The sequence below is a fragment of the Dermacentor albipictus genome, unplaced genomic scaffold (assembly GCF_038994185.2).
Source record: "Dermacentor albipictus isolate Rhodes 1998 colony unplaced genomic scaffold, USDA_Dalb.pri_finalv2 scaffold_22, whole genome shotgun sequence".
In the NCBI taxonomy this organism is placed as follows: domain Eukaryota; kingdom Metazoa; phylum Arthropoda; class Arachnida; order Ixodida; family Ixodidae; genus Dermacentor; species Dermacentor albipictus.
In genome coordinates this window covers 4,953,232-4,975,216 of record NW_027225576.1, presented here as the reverse complement: position 1 = coordinate 4,975,216, position 21,985 = coordinate 4,953,232, and the positions used below count along the sequence as shown (strand labels likewise).

The window sequence follows — 21,985 nt, the reverse complement described above, 5'->3', positions numbered from 1 at the left end:
TGCCGCTGCTTATTTTCGAACCACTGCGGAAGGTACAGTTTCCCTTCTCTAATGTTGTTCTTTATTCTATGACAGGGCGCCGCCTAGCTACGGTAGCCACCCTAGCCTAAAGCCCCTCCATACACGCGCCACCGCCGCGGAAACGTGTATGGAGGGGCTTTACCCTAGCCTTGCCAAAAGTTGGCCTAGCACACGGAGGAAGGAAACTAAGGAGAGGCCCTGACGTCACTCTTTGTGAAGCAAAAGTGAAGCCGGAAATTGGCGTTGCTCATGGCGATGCTCCGCCTTTTGTGCCACCCTCCTCTCTTGTTTACATCTATCGCGAAACCACGCTGCGCTGCGCGTGGTTTCGCGCGCGGAGCGCTCGCGCAACATGCGGCAGAGCACGGTGCAGGTAACACAGCGCAACAAGACACGGTGACTAACGCAAACTCGCCCACACAGCGCCTTTGCCACGGCACGAAACCTACCAGAGCAACACGTGTGAGCGCTCAAAATCAGAACAACGCCGCCATTGTGACCCAAAAGACGTGGCCATACAACAAAAAAAATTAAAAAGCAGCAAAAAAATGAGAATCTACTACGTCATTTCCGCCACACTTTTCTCCTAGCGCGCGGAGGGGGTAGGGCCTCTCCTTAGTTTCCTTCCTCCGTGGCCTAGCACTTGCAACATGGAGGAAGGAAACTGAGGAGAGGCCCTACCCCCTCCGCGCGCTTAAAGCCCCTGCATCCACGCGTCAGCCCCGCCAAACCCGGTCGGCGGAAACGTGTATGGAGGGGCTAGACTTGCGTAACTTGCAACGTGCCCATGCTACAGTGTGCTAGAATGGGGCAGTGAAGCGACTGCCAGGGACTGCGCCTTGACAGAGCTGTCACAGTTAAAGTCCCTCTATAACATTGAAGAATTAGCACAAACTGCTGAGGAATTATTGAGGGACTTTAGTCACAGCAGGTGGCGAACGTAGCGGCGGCGCTGCAGTCGTCGACTACGCTATTCCCCTTGACAACACGTGCGCGAGATTTGGCGTAGGCAAGCTGTTTCGGCTACGTGCTTCTTCATTTAGTGCGTGTTTTTCGACACAGTTCGTGTGTGAACGGTGACTCCTTGCTTCAGCAATGGGTAAGCAACGCTTGAACCATTGCTACGCCCCTGGATGTAGCACTGGATACAGTTAAGCGTACGCTGCAAAGAAGCCCTCGCTTTTCAAGGCACCTGCGGACCCTGAACGCCGGAGCCTATGGCAGCGGAACTTGCACAGAGCGGATGAACAACTTACGGAGGATTGTGCAGTTTGCGAACTACACTTTGAGCCGCACTGTGTTGTCAGGGACTAAGTGCACGTAATCAACGGCGAAGAAGTTCGTCTACCGCGAGGAACGCCTACGCTTTCGTCAGACGCCGTGCCAACAATCTTGCCAAATGCCCCGGCGTATTTGAGCAAGCGCGTGGTGCCGTGAAGGAACGAGAGAAAACGCAAGGCTGAAGAGATCAACAGCTCAGCTAAAAAGGCACTGTTCTCGAGTGCTGCAGAGCGTCGGGCTGTAGACGAGCCTACCGATGCTTGTGAGACATATTGTGCGTACGAGCACGAAAGTGATGTAAATTCTGTCGTGACTGTCGCCGCGCTTAAGGATGTAACCCCGCCTAATAACCGCCGGGTTCTGCATCAGATGCATGACGCGGAAGGAATTCGTTTCACTTCGTGCACCTTTAACGCCGTCACAGGTGAAGTGAGAGTTGAAAGGGCCATATTTTGCACAGAGGATAGCTCTGGTGGTTTTCGTGTGAAGACATTTTTGCGTGGGAAGCTGGTGGCAGAGTCATCGCTGACAACAGGGCAGGACGCAGTGAATGCATGCTTTGCAAGAAGCCAACGAGATGTGTCTGTGTAAGGGTGCTGCTGCGGACGACGAGGTCCTTTTGATGAGCAGTCTTACAGACCGCTTGCGTAACCAAGTAGAAAACAAGTGGAAAGCCGCTTTCAGCATAAATTGCCTTGGTAGAACGACCAAGGATAGAATACTGTGCGTTGCGTGCAAATGTTTGAGAAAAGCGCATCTGACCCGCCGGTCACGTCTCCTAAGTCGGAAGTCGCCAAAATGTGCGCCTAAGAAAACATCGCAGAAGTTGCAAGTATGCACGCGCAAGAACAAGCGCCTTACATCAAAGATAATGAAGCTCAGCTAAGATATCAGCAAGATAAAAGCCAATAGTGCTGCGACCAAAGAAGAAGTGCATGCCGAGAAGATTAAGCATTTCTCATCGAAGCAGCAGCTTGCTGTTCGGCAGTGTTTTGAAGCTTCAAAGAGGAAAAGTCCACGTGGGATGATCTACGAGAAAGAGTGGATTTTGGAGTGCGTACTAAAAATGCGTAGCCCAAAACTTTACAAATACATGCGAAAGCAGGCAATTCTAACCCTGCCAAGCGAAACGACTATAAGGAAATAAACAGCTGAATACAGGGGTGGTTATGGGTTTAATGAAAAAATTCTGATCGCACTAAAAAAGAAAACGGTGCCACTAGATGAACTTCACAGGCATGGAGGCATTATCATTGATGAAATGAAGCTCTCCGAGCACCTTTCGTGACCACAGGAGGAAAAATTGAAGGTTTTGTCGACCTTGGAGTGTACACACCCGAGGACCAAAAGACCTTGCCATGCAATCATGGCCTTTTTGTAATGTTTGTGCCCCTTGTAGGCAATTGGACGCAGGTGCTTGGTGTCTTTGGTAGCCACGAGAATGTCAAGGGTGAATTGCTTGAGAAAATTCTACTTGAGGCCACAGTACTCGCAGAAAAAGCTGGGCTTCTTATCGACTATATAACGTGTGATGCAGCCTCTTGGAATAGGAAGATGTGGAGAGTTTTTAATGTAAAGGCATCAATGAAACAAGTTATCTGCAAGAAGCAACACCCAGTTGACAGTAGCCGGTTCCTTTATTTTTTTTTTCTGACTTCCCTCATCTTGTCCAGAATATTTGCAACCGGCTTCTAGGCACGACTTCCAAGACAACGGATGGACAGGTGTCCATACAGTTTGTGAAGGAAGCCCTCACACTTGACAACAGTGCACTTGCATTGAGGGCAATACCTGGCATATCAAGTGTTCATGTTGCACCGAACAACTTTGAAAAAAATGAGAGTGAGTTATGCTTTTCAGCTCTTTGGACAGGTACCACTGCAAGCATTCTTTCTTTATCAGACACAACTGGAGAGAAGCTGTGGCAGCATAGAAGCTACTGCGAAATTCTTTTCAAGAATGAAGTTGCTGATTGCTGTAATGACTTCTAGGTATCCAGCAGAAGCTCTAGCACCCAATTCTACCAGTGTACAAAAGATTCAAAATATGCTTGAATTTCTAAACACGTGGGAGCGTCACCATAGAGAAAGAAATTTCAACAAGAGCGGACACTCCCATAGAGCCCAGCGGCCGAATTGACTGTAGCACACCAAGCGCATGTTATTGACTCCTTCCGGTTTAAAAGGGCGCGCGCGTTTTGAACACCAGTTGGTACACACCGCGCCGGCTCCGCTGCTCGGCGCGGTATTCTTTTTTTTTTCGCTTCTGCTGAATCTCGCGTGGCCTTGGCGTGGAATCGTTTATTAAGTAGAAATGATTGCTATTGACCTTTACAAGACTGCGCCGAATCTGTCAGGTGCAATTTCATAAAGAAAATGAAAGACGTCTTCTGAAATGATGAAATGTTTATTTTGCTCTATATAAATGCTGGTTCCGGGCTTCTTCTGCATTCATCCAAAGTTGTGCCACCAGGTAAGCAGCAGTCGTTGCCGTACGATGCTCCACCGGATGCCATCAGCTGAAAGTAAATTATATGCATGTATCATTTCGGTATATTGACCTAACATGAGTATTGCTTGTAGAGGCGAAACGTGCGTAAGTGGTGAATGAGCGGCATTACCGATAAATTCACTTTTACGCACATTTCGCAGCAAAGACTTCACCCAAACAATGCCATAAAATCTGAGCATCCGATTTTCAAGCATCCCTCCTTTCCCGGGCATTATTTCCTGCACTTTAAGTGCACAAATACACGGGTGACTGCGCGTTTCCAAAACAACTTAGCTTCAGTCGACACGATGGTACGCAAAGTACACAAAGGTGGCTACAACACAGGCTCAGCCAGACCATGCTACACGCTCGCAGAATGCCTTCTAACCGCACTCAAGTCAGACCCGTGGGTGTAAAGCCTGTTTTCAGTCGCTCAGAATACATAAATGTCATGTTCTTGAGCTCCTCCGTGTTATCTTTTACGCGTCCTGCCGGCGCATGCAACACTCCCGTGTTATCACTTTCGGCAATCGCTCGTCGCGTTTTCGACAAGCGTCAGTACCGAAATAAGGTATATACTGTTACACGGCTATAAAATGTGTCACAAACTTGTCCCACTTAAATTCAGTACATGCAAAACTAACTCACTATGGCCGGCTTGCTTTTTTGCTAACAGCTTCGCAACCCCAGGCGCGGCGAGCAAGCCTCAAGATATCCCAAAAAGTTACCAAATAATTTACAATACTTTTTTCGGGCCAGAGAATGCGTCACGAACTTCTACCAGTAAGACTCAGTACACGCGAAACTAACTGCGGCACACAGCCGAGCTGCTTCTCGCTAACTGCGCCACTACGCCGAGCGCGGCCACTGTGCTTGAAAAGTACCCTCAAAAGTAGTGAAATTATTTACAATAACGTCTTGGGTCAGTGAAAGCGCCAAAACTTGTCCCGGTATGATTTAGTACACGCGAAACTGCGTCGATCACACGGCCAAGGTGCTTTTCGTCAGAAAGCCAGGCGCGGCGAGCGTGCCCAAAAACTACCGAAATAGGTTATAATTATGCTTGGGCTCATAGAAAGCGTCGCAAACATCTCTCAGTACGAGTAATTAACTCATATTAACTAGGCTTGGACTGCGGAGCTGTTTTTCGATAACTGCGTCACTATATCGGTTCAGTTTTCTGCAGTAAGCCTAAATGTGCTTGAAGTGCGTCGCGGACTGTCAAACAAAATTCCTCACCTTGCTGTAGTCCAGTAGTGCAGCGATGCCGTGTCGAAATGCAGACGGAACACAAGAGAACGCCGGGAGCCCAGAAAACGGGCTACATCCAAAGGAGACGGGTCGCCGAGCACGCGAGCTCCACATGCGCAGCCAGCCTCGCTCACTCTAGCGGCTTGTCTGGCGCATGACGTATGCACGCGCGTCTGGCGCGTCTGGCGTGCCGCTAGCTTGTTGCTAGGCAACGCAACAAGAAGTTGCAAAGTATAAGTTCATTTACACGCAAAACTTCTTCACTTTTAGTGGGAAGGAATAAAAAAAAACGTTGTCTGGAAGTTTATTTCACATTCTTTTTTTCCGATGCTCGCGTCAACTAACGGATGGTGTTGAAACTAGGCGTGACCTGTATTCTGTTGCCAGTTTTTGAAGAGTGTCCCCTCTTGTTGAATTTCTTTCTCTATGGCGTCACACTGACAAGAGGCATTTTCTCAGTGACTCAACTGTAGAAGGACTAAGGGTAACACTAACAAGTACGCTCGAGCTTCTTGACTACTTGAACAAAAAAGTGGGATTAAAATATTTACTAACTTCAAGGCTTAGTCAGGATAAAGGAGAACTTTTTCGGTATAGTGAGACTTTCGTCGGGCTGCAACAGTCATCCAAAGCCGCCGCAGTTTCAACTGACTGTTCATTGTCTTTCTTTTTACAACTTGGCACGAAGCGTCATGGGCAGCAATGTGGAGGATGGTGTGATCAACTCTCTTCTTGAGGCAACCGACAGAGAAGAGGGTACCACTAAGGGAAAGTTTTTGGAAACAGTGAAGTTTTACATAGAGGAAAATACAGAGGTTCTGACTACATCTTTGCCAGCAGAAACTGATGAACATGTGTATCATGTGAAGAGAAGCGAGTCAAGATTAATATATTAAATTTCAGGCTATGTGGCAAAAAAGTGCGTGCTACCGACCAAATGTCCTGATTGCATTGCCCGCCTCTTGCTGTCAACTGAGCAAGGGCGCTTGTTGGCTGCTTCTGCCTTTGTGCAGTTCAAAGATCAGGGTGGTTTGTCGTACCCTTCAGTTGAACTTTTCACATTTATTACACGCCTAGAGGATGTTTTCACTCGTTTGTCTACTAATGAGGTGCACAGTGAGAGTGTAATGGATATCCTGGAGATGATTCATTCTGCCAGGCCCTTGAGTATTGGTTGCAAAGCGCATGCAGAATGCTTGACACCCCGTGTTGTCGGCTTTTATGTCACAACCAGGCTCCACTTTTTTGTAAAGGGGCTGAACAAAGCCAACCTCCAAGCGCAAGTCATCTAAGCATTTGAAGTTAAGCAGGCTGAATTGATTGCATATTGAACCATTAATCTGACTGGTATGCCAGCATTCCTGAATGATAGCTGCAGTTTAATTAACCTTTGTATTGTGTGTACAGCACAGTTGCTTATCTGTATTGTGAATTTCTTTAAATCCTTCAGTGGGTGTCGCTTTTTATATATTTGTACTATTTAACCATGACATTTCTAAACATGTTTATTTCTATTGTGCATTTTTGTACTCTCAATTTTGTCATACCATGGAAAACCTCTTAATGTATTTGTAACATAACTGTATGTTTGTGTATGTTAGTAACTTCTGCATTGTCTTGACCTGGAACATTTTGTGTAATTGTGTTGTGCATTCTAATAGTACGTGAATTCTTAGCAACCTCATGCCACGGAAGTGTGCAAGAAAACTGAAGATAATCGTTATCTGTTGCAGTTTTTTTATTTATTTCGTCTCATCTATTCATACCAGTTAACACTGCGCATGGCGTGTACCGTCATTTGCAATCGGTGCAAGCAAGCATCTTTATTTATTTATTTATTTATTCATTCATTTATTTATTAAGGAACCCACAGCGCCAAGGCATTACAGTGGGGGGGGGGGGGGTGGAAGAAGAAATACATACGACACCTCTGCTCCTGTAAAGAGGAAAAACGAAAAAAAAAAGGCAAAGCCCTTAGCAATGCACATCTACAAGATCAAGAAGAAAGCATAATTTGATTCAACCCTCACAACATCACTCGGCAGTCTATTCCATTCCCTAATGGTTTTAGGAAAGAAAGACATTCTAAACAATTCAGTTTTTGTCACAAATTCACGGACCCTAAAATCATGGTCAACATGATTAGATCTATAAAGAGGCTCTTCCACAAACTTTTCGCGATCAACCCGAACAGCTGAATAATAAATAGCATGGAAAAACTTCAGCCTCAACTTCTTACGGCGCGTGTCAAGTAATTCCCAGTTGAGTGCTTCCTTCGTACGCGATGCACTGTATTGAGCCCCGCGTATGCCAGATACGAAACGAGCGGCAATGTTCTGCACCCGCTCCAGCTTACCTTTATCTCTACGAGTATGCGGGTCCCAAACCGTGCACGCGTATTCCAGAATTGACCTCACATAAGTCTTGCACAAGATGTCCCGACATGACTGTGGAAAAGTGTTTGCATTTCGGCAAAGAAATCCCAGGATTTTGCATGCTTTAGCAGCGACATAATCGACTTGACGGCGCCAATTCAAAGCGGGAGTAAAATAAACACCTAAATATTTAAACTCGAATACATGTTCCAACATTACATTCCTAATAACATATGGCTGCATATCAAGGTTTTTCTTTCTTGTAAATTTCATATGAACAGTTTTAGACAAATCCAAATTCCATTTGACGCCCCACTCTCAAATTCTGTTCAAGTCTTCCTGAAACATCTCAGCATCGCGGTCACAAGTGACTACTCTATAGAGGACGCAGTGGTCCGCAAATAACCGCATTTGGGACACTATTCCGTCACTGATGTCGTTCACGTACAGCAAGAACAATAGCGGCCCCAACACGGAGCCTTGCAGAACACCGGACACGACTTGCACCTTCTGTGACTGAGTACCATTCACCACCACAAAGTGCTGACGTAAAATTGGGAAAAATTTACAGAACAGAGAAATCTTACAAGCAGTATGTCAGAGGGATAGCCCAATTAATCCACTGCTTTCGCTTGGACAAAGAGAGTGGGAAAGGGCTGAGAAGAGGGTACCAAGTAGCACATCGGCAGGCCCTGATGGTATTCCAATTATACTAATAAAGAAATTGGGCCCGAAATCTAAGAAAGCATCAAGGGAGGTGGCGAGCAAAATGTTAATGGATGGTAAAGTACCTGACGAATGGAGGCTAAGTAAGATGAGAATTATATATAAGGGAAAGGGGGACAAAGCTGACAAATAACTAACGGCCTATAATAGCGACGTCAGTGGTTTACAGGGTGGTTATGCAGATTATAAAAGACAGACTGCAGGCATGGGTAGAGAACAAAGGGGTGCTTGGAGAGCTACAATATGTGTTCCGGAAGCATAGGAGGCTAGAAGACAATCTGTTCTCACTGACACAGTGCATTGAAATAGCTGAAAAGGAACACAGACCCCTATGGCTGGCTTTGAATAGACTTTGAACAGATAGAAATAACTAAACGGGGGCTATCTGCTTGGTGGATAATATCAACGCAAAAGTAAAGGAGTAAATACATAGGTATGCATGCATATAGTACCATTCAAGGCTAGGTGGCGCACGCCGCTGCCGCCCGATTCAAAGGGTTGAGCCTCATTCATTCATCCATCTATCTGGTTGCACAGGGAAAGTTCGAGTTTTTTGTGAAAAGTGCAAGGTGCATCTGTGCTTGACGAAGTCCAGGAATTGCTTCAAGGACTTTCACACAAAGAAATAATCCATTTTGTGCTTAGTTTTTGTTGTAAGAGCCGCATGAAATAAAATTAACATTTTTTAATTCCTACACCCACTGAGCCCTGATGACCTTTTTTAAAACATGAAGCCAAATCAGTAATTACTTCACACACAAGCTTTATATTTTGTCAGCATGTCATTGGAATCTTCAAAGTGAACAAAATGCAGAAAATGTGAAGAAAATTCCAGGGCTGAAAGAGTTAGGATGAAATTCTGTCGGGCCTAGTAGTGCAGGCTCGGTCCATTATGTGTTGGTGGTGCGTCATGCATTTATACCGGCGACGTGGCCTTGGTGGGAGAGGTCACCCTCGACGACAACGCACCCTTCGTGCGTTCGGCACGGCAGCTGTGTCATGGTGCACTCGGCAAACTGAAACTTACTTCCTCGCTTATCAGCTGTTTTGCTGTGTTGCATTTATCTGTGTGTGCTCATAACGCAGGGGACTTGTAGCTCGGCCATTTTACTAGCTGCAGGACATTAGTACGAAAGTGAAATTGCTCTATTCCACCTGACTGTGACTGTATTGACGCGAGTTTCTTTGTGCCTTTATGTGGCTTGCTTTACTGCTCCGGATGCGCAGTATATTTTTTTGAGTGCGCTGGTTGACTCAGTGTGGCCGCGGATGGTTGTAATTTGTTCGTGAGTAATCGCTTACGTCGGTTTTCTTCCTTGAGAATAATAACAATGATGCTCGCCGGTACTCTGAAACAGTTCTTGATCCGCACGAATAGTTTCCGGCCGATAACCATTTACAATTATTGCTGACTGGTACATCAGTTACGAAGCTACAAGCAGCATTCGAAGCTTGGGAAAGTCGTGGCAAATGAACGAGACTGTTTTTGATCGGACTTGAAGAGGAGGCGGTGGAGCTCGCATTTCGGGTAGCTGCCAGTATGAATCATTGTCTGTGAGGATTCACAGTGCTTCAGTGACAAGAGCCTCTCCCACAGAGACGCGAAAATCCAAAAAACTGGAATGTGTCCCTGGGTCGTTCTTGCTGGTAGTGCATAACTCTTCTGTAGTGCAACCGTGAGTTGGCTTAACCATGAGTTGGCTTGGCCAAGTCCGTCAAGTTCAAAACCACATTATGGTCCATTTCTTGGCCATAAGGCCTTCATTCGGTAATAGCTGATAATGTGATCGGTCATGTTGACAACTCTCATATTCTTGTTGTACAAAATTAAATACATTACTTGGCCTAGAGAGAGAGAGAGAAACTTTATTGTAATTGTAAAGATTTGAAGGAGGGGTGGTCGGAGCCTCTCAGTCCAGGGCCCCACTGGTCTCTGCTGCCTGCCTGACCTGGCTAATTAAGGACTTTTGTCCTGCCAGGTCGGACCGGGCGAGCTGTGCCTCCCACTGCTCCATTGTCCTACTGGTATTTGGCCTATGAGGGTGCTTAGTGCACTCCCAGGTTATGTGCATTAGAGTAGGTATGCCACCGCACCAAGGACAGTTGGCCCTATAACGAGTGGGATACATGGCATTTAGCAATTTTAAATGGGGGAACACCCCGGTCTGTATTTTACGCTAATCGGCGGCCTCTTCTCCGTTAAGTTGTGGGTGAGACGGCGGGTATTTTCTTCGGCCTCCACGCTGATGAGCAAGGATGTCTTTGGCATTTAAATTGGTGGAATTTTGTGAGGGGTATTGCAGGCGGTTGGGGTTAGAAGAGGACGCCGTCGCTCGGTTAGTGAACCCTCGAGCTAACGCGTTAGCCTTTTCGTTCCCCTGTACCCCCGCGTGGCCCGGGCACCAGAGTAGGCGATGATGGTGGTTGAAGGATTTGGGGCTTATCGCGAGGCTAGCCGCAGTCACGTGCCCCTAGAGACACATGCGACACGTCTCCTGGGAGTCCGTGACCACGACCGAGTCCCTTTGCGAACGCTCCGCGTGAGCGAGTGCGATCGCCACTGCTAATATTTCAGCCGAGGTTGGGGATCCTGCCGTGGCCGACGCGGTAATATGCTGTTGGCTGATAGCGTTCACGACTGCCAGGGCGTACCTCCTTTGGTAGCGCTGCCCGGTCGCCTCTGCATACAGAGCTGCGTCCGTGTAGTACGTGTTGTACCTACGGTTATTAGAGTAGGCTGATTGAATGTGTTGTGCGCGTGCTTTGCGCCTTTTTTTGTTGTACTCGGGATGCATATTCTTTGGAATAGGGGCTACTGTAATTTTGGACCTCATCGAAGGAGGGAGAGGTACGGCCTGCTCTGTGAGATAAATGGGGTATACCGGGATATTGAGTCTAGCCAATATTGCCCTACCAGTTTTTGTGAAGCTGAGGCGCTCCCTCTGTCGCATCAGGGTGGCTTGCCTCAGTTCGTCGAAAGTATTGTGCACTCCCAAAGCTAACATGCACTCCGTTGAAGTACATTTAGGCAGGCCCAGAGCAGCTTTGAAAGCAGTTCGGATTATTGCGTTAGCCTGCTTTTCCTCCTTCCTGTTCAGGATTTGGTACAGTAAGCCATACGTTATTCGACTAACCACTAAGGCCTGTACGAGCCTTATAGTATCGTCTTCTCGCATTCCTGCTTTTCAATACGTCACGGGACGTATCATTTGGGCTATGTTGTTGGCTGTGGATTTGAGGGTCTTGAGTGTCTGTAGTGCTCTCCCGTCGCTCTGAAGCCACAAACCCAGGACTCGCATCGTGGGTACCTCTCGGACTGATTGGCCCTCAACCACGATGTTAATCGATCCTCTGGATTTGTAGCCTTTCGCGTGTATCCGGATAACCTCAGATTTTTCGGGTGCGCACTTCAGGCCACTCCATCTAGAAAATTTCTCCACCGCTAATACTGCACCTTGGAGCGTATATTCCTTATCCCCTAGTGAACCTCTACTCGTCCACAGCGTGATGTCATCTGCGTAGAGCGTGTAACCTAGGTCGGGTATCCGATCCAGATCGCGCGCGAGGTGACACATCGCCATGTTGAAGAGAAGAGGAGATAATATAGCTCCTTGAGGTGTTCCTTTGTCAGGCATTTTAAATAAATCCGAAGTGATTTGGCCAATACTGATGCTCGCCTCGCGGTTGGAAAGAAACGCTCTTAAGTAATTGTGTGTGCGCTCACCACAACCCGCGAGTTCGAGTTCCTCCAATATTGCGGCTTGAGAGACGTTGTCGAAGGCTCCTTTAAGGTCTAGTACTAGGACTAGTCTCTCGTCGCCGTACGGTATATTAGTTAGAATTTCGTCTCTAAGTAGGAGGAACGCGTCCTGGCAAGATAAACCCGTGCGAAATCCTATCATCGAGTCCGGGAACCAGCTCCGCTTTTCCGCAATCTGCTATGGATAACCCTTTCATAGAGCTTACCTAGGCAGGACGTGAGCGACACCGGCCGTAGTGTATGAATCGAGGGATTCTTTTTTGGTTTGGGGATCATGATTATTTTAGCCAATTTCCACTCTTGGGGCAAGTCACCCTTGGCCCAGCACTCGCTATTAAATATCTGTGATTTTCGCTAGGGCTACCGAATCCATGTTTCGAATCATTGCATTTGTGATCGAGTCTGGGCCCGGTGCCGTTTTTAACTGCGGATTGTGCCGCCTCATACACTTCCGCGTATGTTATATCTTCGTCTAATTTAGGGTTCGCCTCCCCCGCGTATTGACTCCTCGCGTACGACGATCCCGTGGCAGGTGAGGGTCCTATGTACTTTTTCTGAAGCGCATGAACGAGATCTTGGTCTGTACCCTCGAAGTTGTCTGCCATAATTTGGAGCTTCTTGTTAATCTCAGTACGCGTGCTCATCGGGTCTAGCATGCTTCATAGTATTCGCCACGTACTGGTCGTTCCCAGAGTTCCTGACAGGGTTCCACAGAACGTCGCACACTCGTTTTTAGCGAGCTCGAGCTCGTTGGCATGGCCTTGGGCTTGCTGTGCCAAGAGAGCGATGCGTTGTCTCAGGTGTTTGTTTAGACGTTGCCTTTTCCACCTCTTGGCCAGTTTCCGCCTCTCTTCCCATAGGCGAATCTTTCTAAACGCGAATCTTTCTAGGCCAAGTACTCTCACCTACTTGGCCTAGAAAGATTCGCGTTTTTTCTCCTTGCTGGGTCACCTGCGGCACGTCATCAGGATGCTTTAAGAGAACAGATGACATAAGTGTTATGGCTTTGTCATCTCACCACCTAAAAAGAATTTTTTGCCCATCATCTCCCAACACCATCTTTGATATTCCTCGTCCCTTAACTTGAAGCTCACTTTCGCTAGACAGGTTCACACCTTTCGGATTTCGATCACTCTTCACTGGTCCGGTACCAGATGTGTCCTTCACTGCCAATTTATCAAGTAATGGACCAGCCATGACGTATCTGTCAAAAAAGAGGTGCGCTCCAGGGGCGAGATTGGTTGCAAGCCTGGGCACGGCTGACTCTCCAATTCCAGAACTTCCTTGGTACAAAGCGGACTTCATTCTTTTCAAAATCCAATATAAGACCACTTGGCATCGCAAGGACAAAATTTTTTAGGCCATCGTAGTTGAGTTTTCGAGGCATGCACTGTCTCAACTGTGTTGAGACAGTTCGTAATTGCAGGTAATTACAGCCAAATATCTGTTATTTGCTAGCGCCAACAGACTACATGTGCATTCTGTCATATTTTGTTGTCATTGAGACCCAATGTCCAATAGATTGGACATTGTAAAACACATCACACACTGGAAAAAACTACCGCATTCGTAGCTCAAATATGCGTTTGTTTGTGTTCCTCGAGTCCTTACTAACCCAAACCAAGGATTAAATATGCTTTATCACATGTGAAAAAAACAAATTCACTTATTTCTTAGGTGGCAGCCGTAAAAGGCGCTCGTGCTCAGTTCCATCATTTTCAACTCTCCTGGAAATGCAGGAAACAGCGACTTTGACTGTATAGTCAGTAGATGACAGCACGGGTCCTAGTAGCAGCCAGATAAGCAGTGTCTATGAGGAAAAATCTGTTTCAATAGCCGTGGCTTGCTGTTTTTGGTAGTCCAATGTATTGGACAAATCTTCCATTGGTGGGCCTCAGGAGGATAAGCCACCTGCAGAACATCACAAAACGTTTTGGCCATGTTTTTGGCTATTTTTCGCTCACGAAAAATTTGGGTCCGTCTATGTTTTGGCTACATTTTGAGTTCATTTGGCTATTCTTTGTTGGGACCATCTGGCAACTCTAGGCCTGCTAACAACTTGTAACAAGGTGCACTGTAGTAGTCTACTAGAAGGCTGTAATTACATGCGCGCTTTGCTACATACGCACGACCTCACGCGCTGCGTACATGGGGGTTGTGGACGCCCAAATAAGATCGCGCTCTAGGACGCACACGACTAAACATCAGTTACAATGGACATCTACAGGTTTATTTATAAGTGTATGTGCACAACATGCGAAAGCTCTTTGAAATTAAAATCAAATGATTCGATCATGCAGCGTAGCAAGGAAAATCCCAGTGTAGGCGGCTGAGTATGCGTATTACAAAGTGTTTCCAAAATGGCTTGGCACCACATTGGCGCAAACGGCACCCTCTCCACTGAAAGTGTGATAGCAGGTGAAGTCATTGAGGTTATATAAGGCGTGCGGGAGATTAGTCCAACAGACCGCAGAACATAGAGAGCAGGGGAAAAGGCCTGAAAGTGATGAAGTGTCAAGGCTTGATAAGGCAGGGAGAGCCGGCACACCTGCGTGGCCTTCGAAACGCGCAAAAAGTGTCGTCGTCTGCACTAGTATACTGCACAGGTCCAATGGATGGTGACCTTTCGTAACAATCGGAGTTCGCTGTGACTAACATGGCTTAAAAGCGGTGGCGCTGCTGTCAAGACTACAAACTTCGCAAAAGGAGGTATTTCGAATAAAGTGCCTTCGTTATAAAGAGGGTTTAATGTATTGGCAGTACACACACGAGAGCAAGTAACTGGAATCAATTAGAACCGGATTTCGTCGTTTCAGGCCACAGGCTGTATGTTCTATAAGTTTTGCACATAATCACCCACTTCTCCAAAGTGAGTAATTACTTGAGGCTGAGTTCGAAAGTTAAAAAAGAAAAAAAAATCAGGGCACAAACTTGCTCCCAAGAGTAAATTCTAGAACATCATTATGCAGGTGATGCTTAAATTATAGCACACAGACATAGAACAGGTTCACAGGAGAACATTTCGCATGCAAAAAGTGCAGTTGAATGGGTTTTTCAAGCACACAGCATCAAGCCAAAAGCAAGCTTCCAACAAGGTGTGAGCTAAGATTGTCAATTCCAGTGTGGCCTCCAAGAGTGTTGGTTCAGAGCTGCACTGAAACAACAGTATTGGAGATCACACTAATGCTAATTATCTTAGTTCACATATTACCACCTGATATTGTTGTAATGACATCTTGTGCAGTACTGCACACTAAGGTGGTATTCCCAAGCTATCGCTCTCCTGAGATTTTGCTCCACTCTGTGCTAGACGCATCGAAGTATATGGCTGAAACGCCTGGTGCTGGGTCATCTGAAATATCCCAAAAATAAACGATCCAAAAGAGTGATCCTGAATAATAATTGCATGGCGTCATGCTAAGCACATTTAGCTACAATACTGCAAGACGGCAGTGCCAGAAAGTTGAGCACACTGCAACTGTAACGACAGGTGCCAAATACCCGCAAAATGTACAATAAATAATACTTCTAGTCATATTATTATTATTTATATTTTTAATAAATTCTTAATAAATAATTTTGGATTTATTTCACAAAAGTCAAACAAAACGAGAAATGCCTAAAAATATACAACCTCGCAGCAGCAAAGAAGAGTACAGTGTTGTTCAGACTGCCATGTTTTATACTACAGGCTTTGCATAACTGCCAGTCATAGCAGCTGTTATGATACATAATCAAAAAACCACAAGACAAAAGAAAAGTGCTAACAACCATAATGCCCTACACCCACACACAAACTACCAGTCAAGGTGCACCCGAAAGTGAATGATATCTTGCTACGTGGAGCAGCCGGAGGAATTCTTAAAACCACAGTGCTTTGGTATACTTCACACACTTGGTCAAATGCAAATGCTGACATAGTCTTCTCATCAATCAATATTAACATCTGCTACAGCTGCGGTATAGGCCTGCTCGCATGAAAAGGAGGAGATGATGGCAACATGGAAAGCAGCCCTCTTGGGAAACCTTGTACACATGAGCAATGTGTGTCTTTATTTTAACACAGATGCGAGACAACGTACAGTCAGATGTGGTGATGTTTCCCATGTGAAAGGACTCGCGCCTCAGTGCCAAACATGCCAGTGCATTTTCTATAAACTGACGAGTAGCAAGAAAAGGGAAATCAGTCTAACAGCCAAGCAATATCACTTAGAAGGTTAAAAGCAAACATGAAATATCCCTTTTGCCACAAGAGGCACTGCAAACTATGCAAGCCAAGCCGAAGAAAAGGACTGATATCCATATAGTAGAAAAATAAATGCAGCAGGTAGAGGTTATTAGGCGCGTCAAAAAATGTGCTGCATCAGCTGCATGCACAAAGTGCCTCCTCCACTATACGTGCATAAGTGCTTTTGTAATGATGCCCTACAGTTGCCAACAGAAAGCAAAATCTAAGAAAATTCAGCAGCAGTGCCCATATGCACTATACATACTTGTCTCACCAGCCAATTAGGCATGATGACGATTCTATCGTGAAACTTTGTGCGACACAAACGGGGACAAAAAAAAGATACACAAGGATGAGTGCTATGTTAGATAAAAAAATGTTGCTACCCTCCACTTATCTACAAATTCCCAGACAATTCTATCGCTATGTGTGTCCTATATGGAATCCCGAGATATTTTGCGCAGATCTGTAGGGTACTTAAGTCTGATGTTTCTGAATAATAAAACCAGTTTTTAGAAAGAGCTTGTTCTTATGTACCTTTGTCCCTGTATGTGTAGCGCAAAGTTTAACAATAAATCAATCCCGACTAGGCCAGCTCGCAGTGATGACTATGATCCTTCCAGTGTCTGTCGCTAATTCCCATGTACAGAGCGGTCCACTGTTAAAGGGGGGAACACCAGAGCATGTGGCATCTACTCTGCGCCGCCACCAGCCAGCAGCTGCAACGAGCTTCGCAAAGGCAGTGAGCAGAGTGGGCAGTGCTCTTTCATGATCTGATACCATATGGAGATGCAGTGAGCATGGTAGGTGGTGCTCTTTTGTCGTCTGCTATCGTCTCCTGCCACGCTTCAGATCGTTGTGAAGACAGCACCTTGCGACATTCATCTACAATCAGATTAATGTTGCACTACACATAAGCCGCAACGGCACTGCAGTCTTTTCTTCGCCTTATCGATACATAAAGAAATGCCTGCTTCCAAGAATATTTAGTACGCACTTTGACTCCCGCTATTCCACGATGGCTCGAGTGCCATACAATGAAAGGCAGCATACTGTTGAACTGTGGCTAGGGAAGTACAGTCAACGAGCTATTTCAAGATTAACAGAGAGGCTGCTCAAAACAGTTAACAGAATTGTTCAAGTGTATAAGAGCAACCGACGCATAAAGGACGCTTGTAGGAAGCCATGGTGTCAGGCCACGGGCCATGCAGAAGACCTTGCCATTGTAGCTGCTGTGGCAGACAGACCTCGGGCTTCTGTTCAAGACATCAAAGAAAGCCTTGGACTGAAGGCTTCAAAGACAACTGTGAAGCACCGCTTGTATCAGGCAGGGCTAAAAAGCAGAACGGCTGCACAGAAGGTCTTCCTTTGCACGATTAACAAGGACAAGTGGCTTCAGTTTGCAGAACGTCATGCAGGCTAGATGGCGCATGATTGGAAGAGGGTAGTCTTTTTTGACGAGCCTACTTGAACCACCTGCTTCACCACCATATGGTGCCCTGACTGCACTCGGTAATATATACCTTTACTATAATGTTGCTCCTTGCACGATTTTTCGTTTCCATTATTGATAGTTGACTCCCTAGTTCTGAGAATTTCTGGAAGCGTTTGTAAAATGGGACAGTGTTCCATAAAACAATATACAGTTTCATTTATGGAAGCGTTTGTAAAATGGGACAGTGTTCCATAAAACAATATACAGTTTCATTTATGGAAGCCTACCTGTTACATCACACGGAGTCTGTCACAGTTGACAATAGAGAAAAACTGCTCCAATATAATTACTTGAAGGGTAGCTTGAAAAACGCACAGGCAATTTTTTTCTGGTAGCAATATATCGAAATGGCGGCTAGTATATAGCAATGGTATCAGCGATGACACATTACACTACATTTCAGGGTTTCTTATGCCACAAATATAGCAAACCAGGAAGAGCAGTGTCACTTCTTATGCTTAGGGTTGTCCGAAGCTATCTGTAGTTCCATTTTGTAAAAAGTTGTGCGTGGCATGAACTGAACTTTAGATATTCGAGGGATACTGAACGTGATGATGCAGCGTCGAGTACACAAAAACTTCCAGTTTAATGAAAAGATCCACAACTTTCATTGCCTGATAGCGCACAATGAAGATCATCAACATGCTTATTGAACCTCCGTTATTTCATACCTCAGCTACAGGCTGGAATACATCCAGTGGCTTGCTGCAAGCGGGAGGACAGTAGTCAGCGTGTGGGGCTGCATGACAAAAGACAGCCTCGGGCCTCTTGCCAGGCTGGAAGGAAAATTCATGGCCGTCAAATACTGCGACGTCATCGAACAAGTTGCCCTCCCTCATGATGCAAATGGTGCTTCCCAGCCGCACGACTTCCTCTTCCAGCACAACAACTCCCCTGTGCACAATGCAAGAAAAAGCTCTATCACTTCTGCAGCATCAGCAAGTGGAGGTTCCAAGCTGGCCACCACAGTCTCCCGACTTGAACACAATAGAAAATGTTAGGGAGACCCCATGAAGAAGGCCCTAGCAGGTCATATTCTGCATGGGCTCTTCACGGACAGGCTCTGGAGCATGTTGAGGCAAAATGCCTCCTTCTGTGAAGCCTTGTATGCAAGTCTTCCTTCTAGAGTGAAGGCAGTGCTGGAGGCAAACGGTAACGTGACCAGATATTGAGCAATGCACGGCGATTGCCCTTTTGTTTTCTTAAAGCCCGAAAAGATGACGGCAGTTTTTAAGAGCACCTTTGGCGTCAAGTCTTAATAAAAAGGTTACAGCAATCAGTATTTTGAATGCGTACCCTAAAATGGCTACTGTAATCACAAAGGCACCATTTGTAAATGTTAACAACCTAAAGCTTTCAAACAATTTCGCATGCTGCTAAACTTCAGCATCCACTAGTGACTAAAGTCTCTGGAGCTTAATGCTTTACACACACCAATACATTTCCCCATCGAGCTTACCGCTGTGAATTCTATTGAATGATCTTTGAAGGTGCTCATTCAGCCTATGCCCTGCAGCGATTCAAATATGCATTAGTATGCACGCGATCTCTAATATAGTTGCACCACAAAGAGATGTCCGTAAAAAAGTGTCACGTTTCTTTCGGGAGTTCAAATGGCAAAAATAACTGTGAGGCAATATTTTGCTCCGTCTAATTCTCTTTCAGCCTTGCAACAGAATGGCTGGCTATCTGAGTGTTACCAGGCAATCTCTGGCCAACTTTAACAACGTGTGAACGGGTTGCTTTGTGACGATCCGAAGCACGGCTGCAGACGGTAGCAGACGACGAAAGAGCACCGTCCACTATGCTCACTGCGCCTAAGCGAAGCTCATTGCAGCCACCGGCCAGTGGTGGCGCAGAGCAGACGCCACACGCTCTGTACGCACCACCATTTGAATGAAAGTATCACTGATGGATTTGCAACACTGGCACACCCTCTTTTCTCTGCAACTTCCAACAGGTTATTGCTAAACTCTTGCTTTCACTACACTGCACAGAGTACAAAAATACGAACTGTGCTGATTATGTGCCAATGGATGGATGGAAACAACTTTATTTTGAATCCGGCAAATTTGACGGCCCGGGCTCAGGTCTCCCATGAGGGGACTTCGAGGCCTTGCCTCGTCGCCGCCTCTCAGGCTTGCTGGACAGCCCACTCTTGTGTTTTGAGGTTGGAGCTGCGCAGAGTGGCGGCCCACTTCGACACAAGAGTCTCCGGAGCTACTGCCATTGTAGCTGATGTAACATGACACTCCCACAACATGTGTGACAGCGTCGCTCTAGTTTTCAGACATAATTTGCAGAGCAGTCGGGTATTACGTGGGGAAAATGTGCTGCAATCGCACTGGACTGGGGAAGGTTTGTGTTTGCAATTGTCGCCAGATGACTGCCTGGCGACATTTCAGCATGGGGTGAGGTGGGGGCAGCAACCGCCTGCCTAGCTAGTAGTGCTTGGTGATGTCATTGTACCTGACCAAGCGAACCAGGAGTTCCGAACTCCAAGAGGCGGTTTCCGATTCTGCGCGGCCGGTCAGTTCTCGCGCAGAGCGGTGTGCTACCTTGTTCAAGTTAGGGGGGCCCACATCGGTGGGGGTGGCGACGTGCGCTGGAAACCACATGATCACGGTGCTAGCAAAGTGCTGTCGACCAGCTTTCCTTAGAATCTGGAGAGCTTCGGAGGAAATGCGCCCCCGCGCGTCGTTGCGAACTACAGATTGTGAGTCGCTAAAAACTACCTCGCAGAGGGGGTTGGTAAGCGCAAGCGCAATTGCTACCTCTTCCGCTGTTTCGGGGTATTCCGTTGCGACACTACACGCGTGCGTAAGCAGGGAGCTAACGTCTACAACTACCACCGTGAACCAGTGTTCTCGTGTGTATTCTGCGGCGTCTACAAAGTGCGTAGTCCTCTTTCCACCCAAGGAGCGCAGCAGTGCCTTGGCATGGGCCTGGCGTCGGCCCCGATTAAATTCGGGGTGCATGTTTCGAGGGATAGGAGCGACAATCAGCGTGTCGCTGAGGTCGGGTGGAATGACCTGTTTCTGACCGTGTTGGACACGGTAGTTGAAGCCAAGTTTCTGCAGGATGTACCGGCCCGTGTGCCAAAGCAAGAAGCTGCAAGCACAAGATGATATAACAAGTCCAAGATCGAAGGGACAATTTTCTTTCTATGTCAACAAGCATGGCCATATGGGATAGCACAATGTCGACACACAAGGAATAAGCAGGCAGGATGTATAACCATTCATGAAGTTAACACAAACCAAACATGCTTCCAGCAGCTGTGTGGAAAGCTCTTTCCCCACTACAAGTAGTGAGATGTGTCCGCGTCGGCTCCCGCTTTACGGGCAGTTTTGACCGGATTTTTCTCTCTTTGGTGCCTAATTCTGTGCTAAACGGATCCGCGACACTGGGATATAGGACTTTTTTCAGTGAGTGGACTGCACTTGATTTTACAGCCTTTCTCGTCTAGACTACGCCACCGGAGGTGTTAACCCTTATTGCCGAACCTGACGTGCTCGTGGGCCGCGCCGGCTTCCCGGCCGCCTGACGCTTTTGTCATGATGAAATACGCTGTGCAAGGCGAAGATATTGCTCCGGAAGACATTTCGGAGAATGCTGGCTGGAAAATTAACACCCAGAGGAATTCTACGACCAAGCCAAGGCCATCACACAGCGGCAACGCTGTTAGCCCTAATGGCGGGCCGGGACCCAAGAACAGCAAAGTGAGTCCAAACTCACCTGCTAGCATCAAAAAGGGTATCGTCCTTCGCGGTAAAATGCCTCCGCTGCTGAAAAATGATTTTCAGATTATCGTCAGGATTAGGGGAGGTCTGAATATTGCTAAAATTGGTGCGGGACAGGGTGTGCGCAAGAGTGGTGTGTTGCAGGGTCTACAAGGCAGAGTAGAGCCCCAGTGGAGCGGCCAGTGGTACTACCTGGGCAGAGCGCACAATTGCTCGAACGGAGATGCTTAGTCTTAAGGCCAGAGCATAGCAATAATGAGGCAAGATTCAAGAGGCTAGAACAGGAAAACACAGAGTTGAGAGAAATAATGAGGTTGCTTAGGGCAGAAATCTCGGCCCTTAAGGGTGTGGCAGGACCTGCACCGGCCGAGAGGGCAATGCCTGAGCCCCTAGAGAGCATGGATTTCACTGATGTAGGTGAGGCTAGTGGGTCACGCCCCTCAAAGAGGAAGGCGATGACTCGTGAGGCAGAGCCCGCGTCGAGGAAGCGGAGATCTGAGGTGAAGGAGATGCTGTCGAGTGTTGTAAATAGTGTTAAGCAGGTCAATAATGGTCTGGCGCAGCTGAATACGCGTCTCACAGAGTTGCTCGGCTCAATCGATGGGAGGTTCAAGG

At 46.8% G+C, this 21,985-nt stretch overlaps 2 protein-coding genes across 5 annotated transcripts in view; one reads left to right on the top strand and one right to left on the bottom strand.

The window, feature by feature from the left end:
* Positions 1-6,911: 6,911 nt before the first annotated feature.
* bou (glycosylphosphatidylinositol anchored membrane protein boudin) overlaps positions 6,912-21,985 on the bottom strand; it is a 42,978-nt gene continuing 27,904 nt past the window's right edge. Inside the window, exons 4-5 of one of the 4 annotated variants that reach the window (XR_011509890.1) lie at positions 18,299-18,403; positions 6,965-6,979 (exon numbers count right to left, since the gene is read on the bottom strand). Coding sequence is in view for 2 of the 4 variants with exons in the window: in XM_070529492.1 (XP_070385593.1) it covers positions 6,927-6,979 (53 nt within the window). In the remaining 2 variants the exon portion in view is untranslated. Of the gene's footprint in view, positions 6,980-13,701; positions 13,816-18,290; positions 18,404-21,985 lie in introns of those variants that run through there. The other 3 variants (XR_011509891.1, XM_070529492.1, XM_070529493.1) reach the window with 3 other exon arrangements.
* RpL35 (Ribosomal protein L35) overlaps positions 17,993-21,985 on the top strand; it is a 343,229-nt gene continuing 339,236 nt past the window's right edge. Inside the window, exon 1 of the mRNA XM_070529495.1 lies at positions 17,993-17,997. Coding sequence (XP_070385596.1) covers positions 17,995-17,997 — 3 coding nt within the window. The 5' untranslated portion in view covers positions 17,993-17,994. The remainder of the gene's footprint in view (positions 17,998-21,985) is intronic.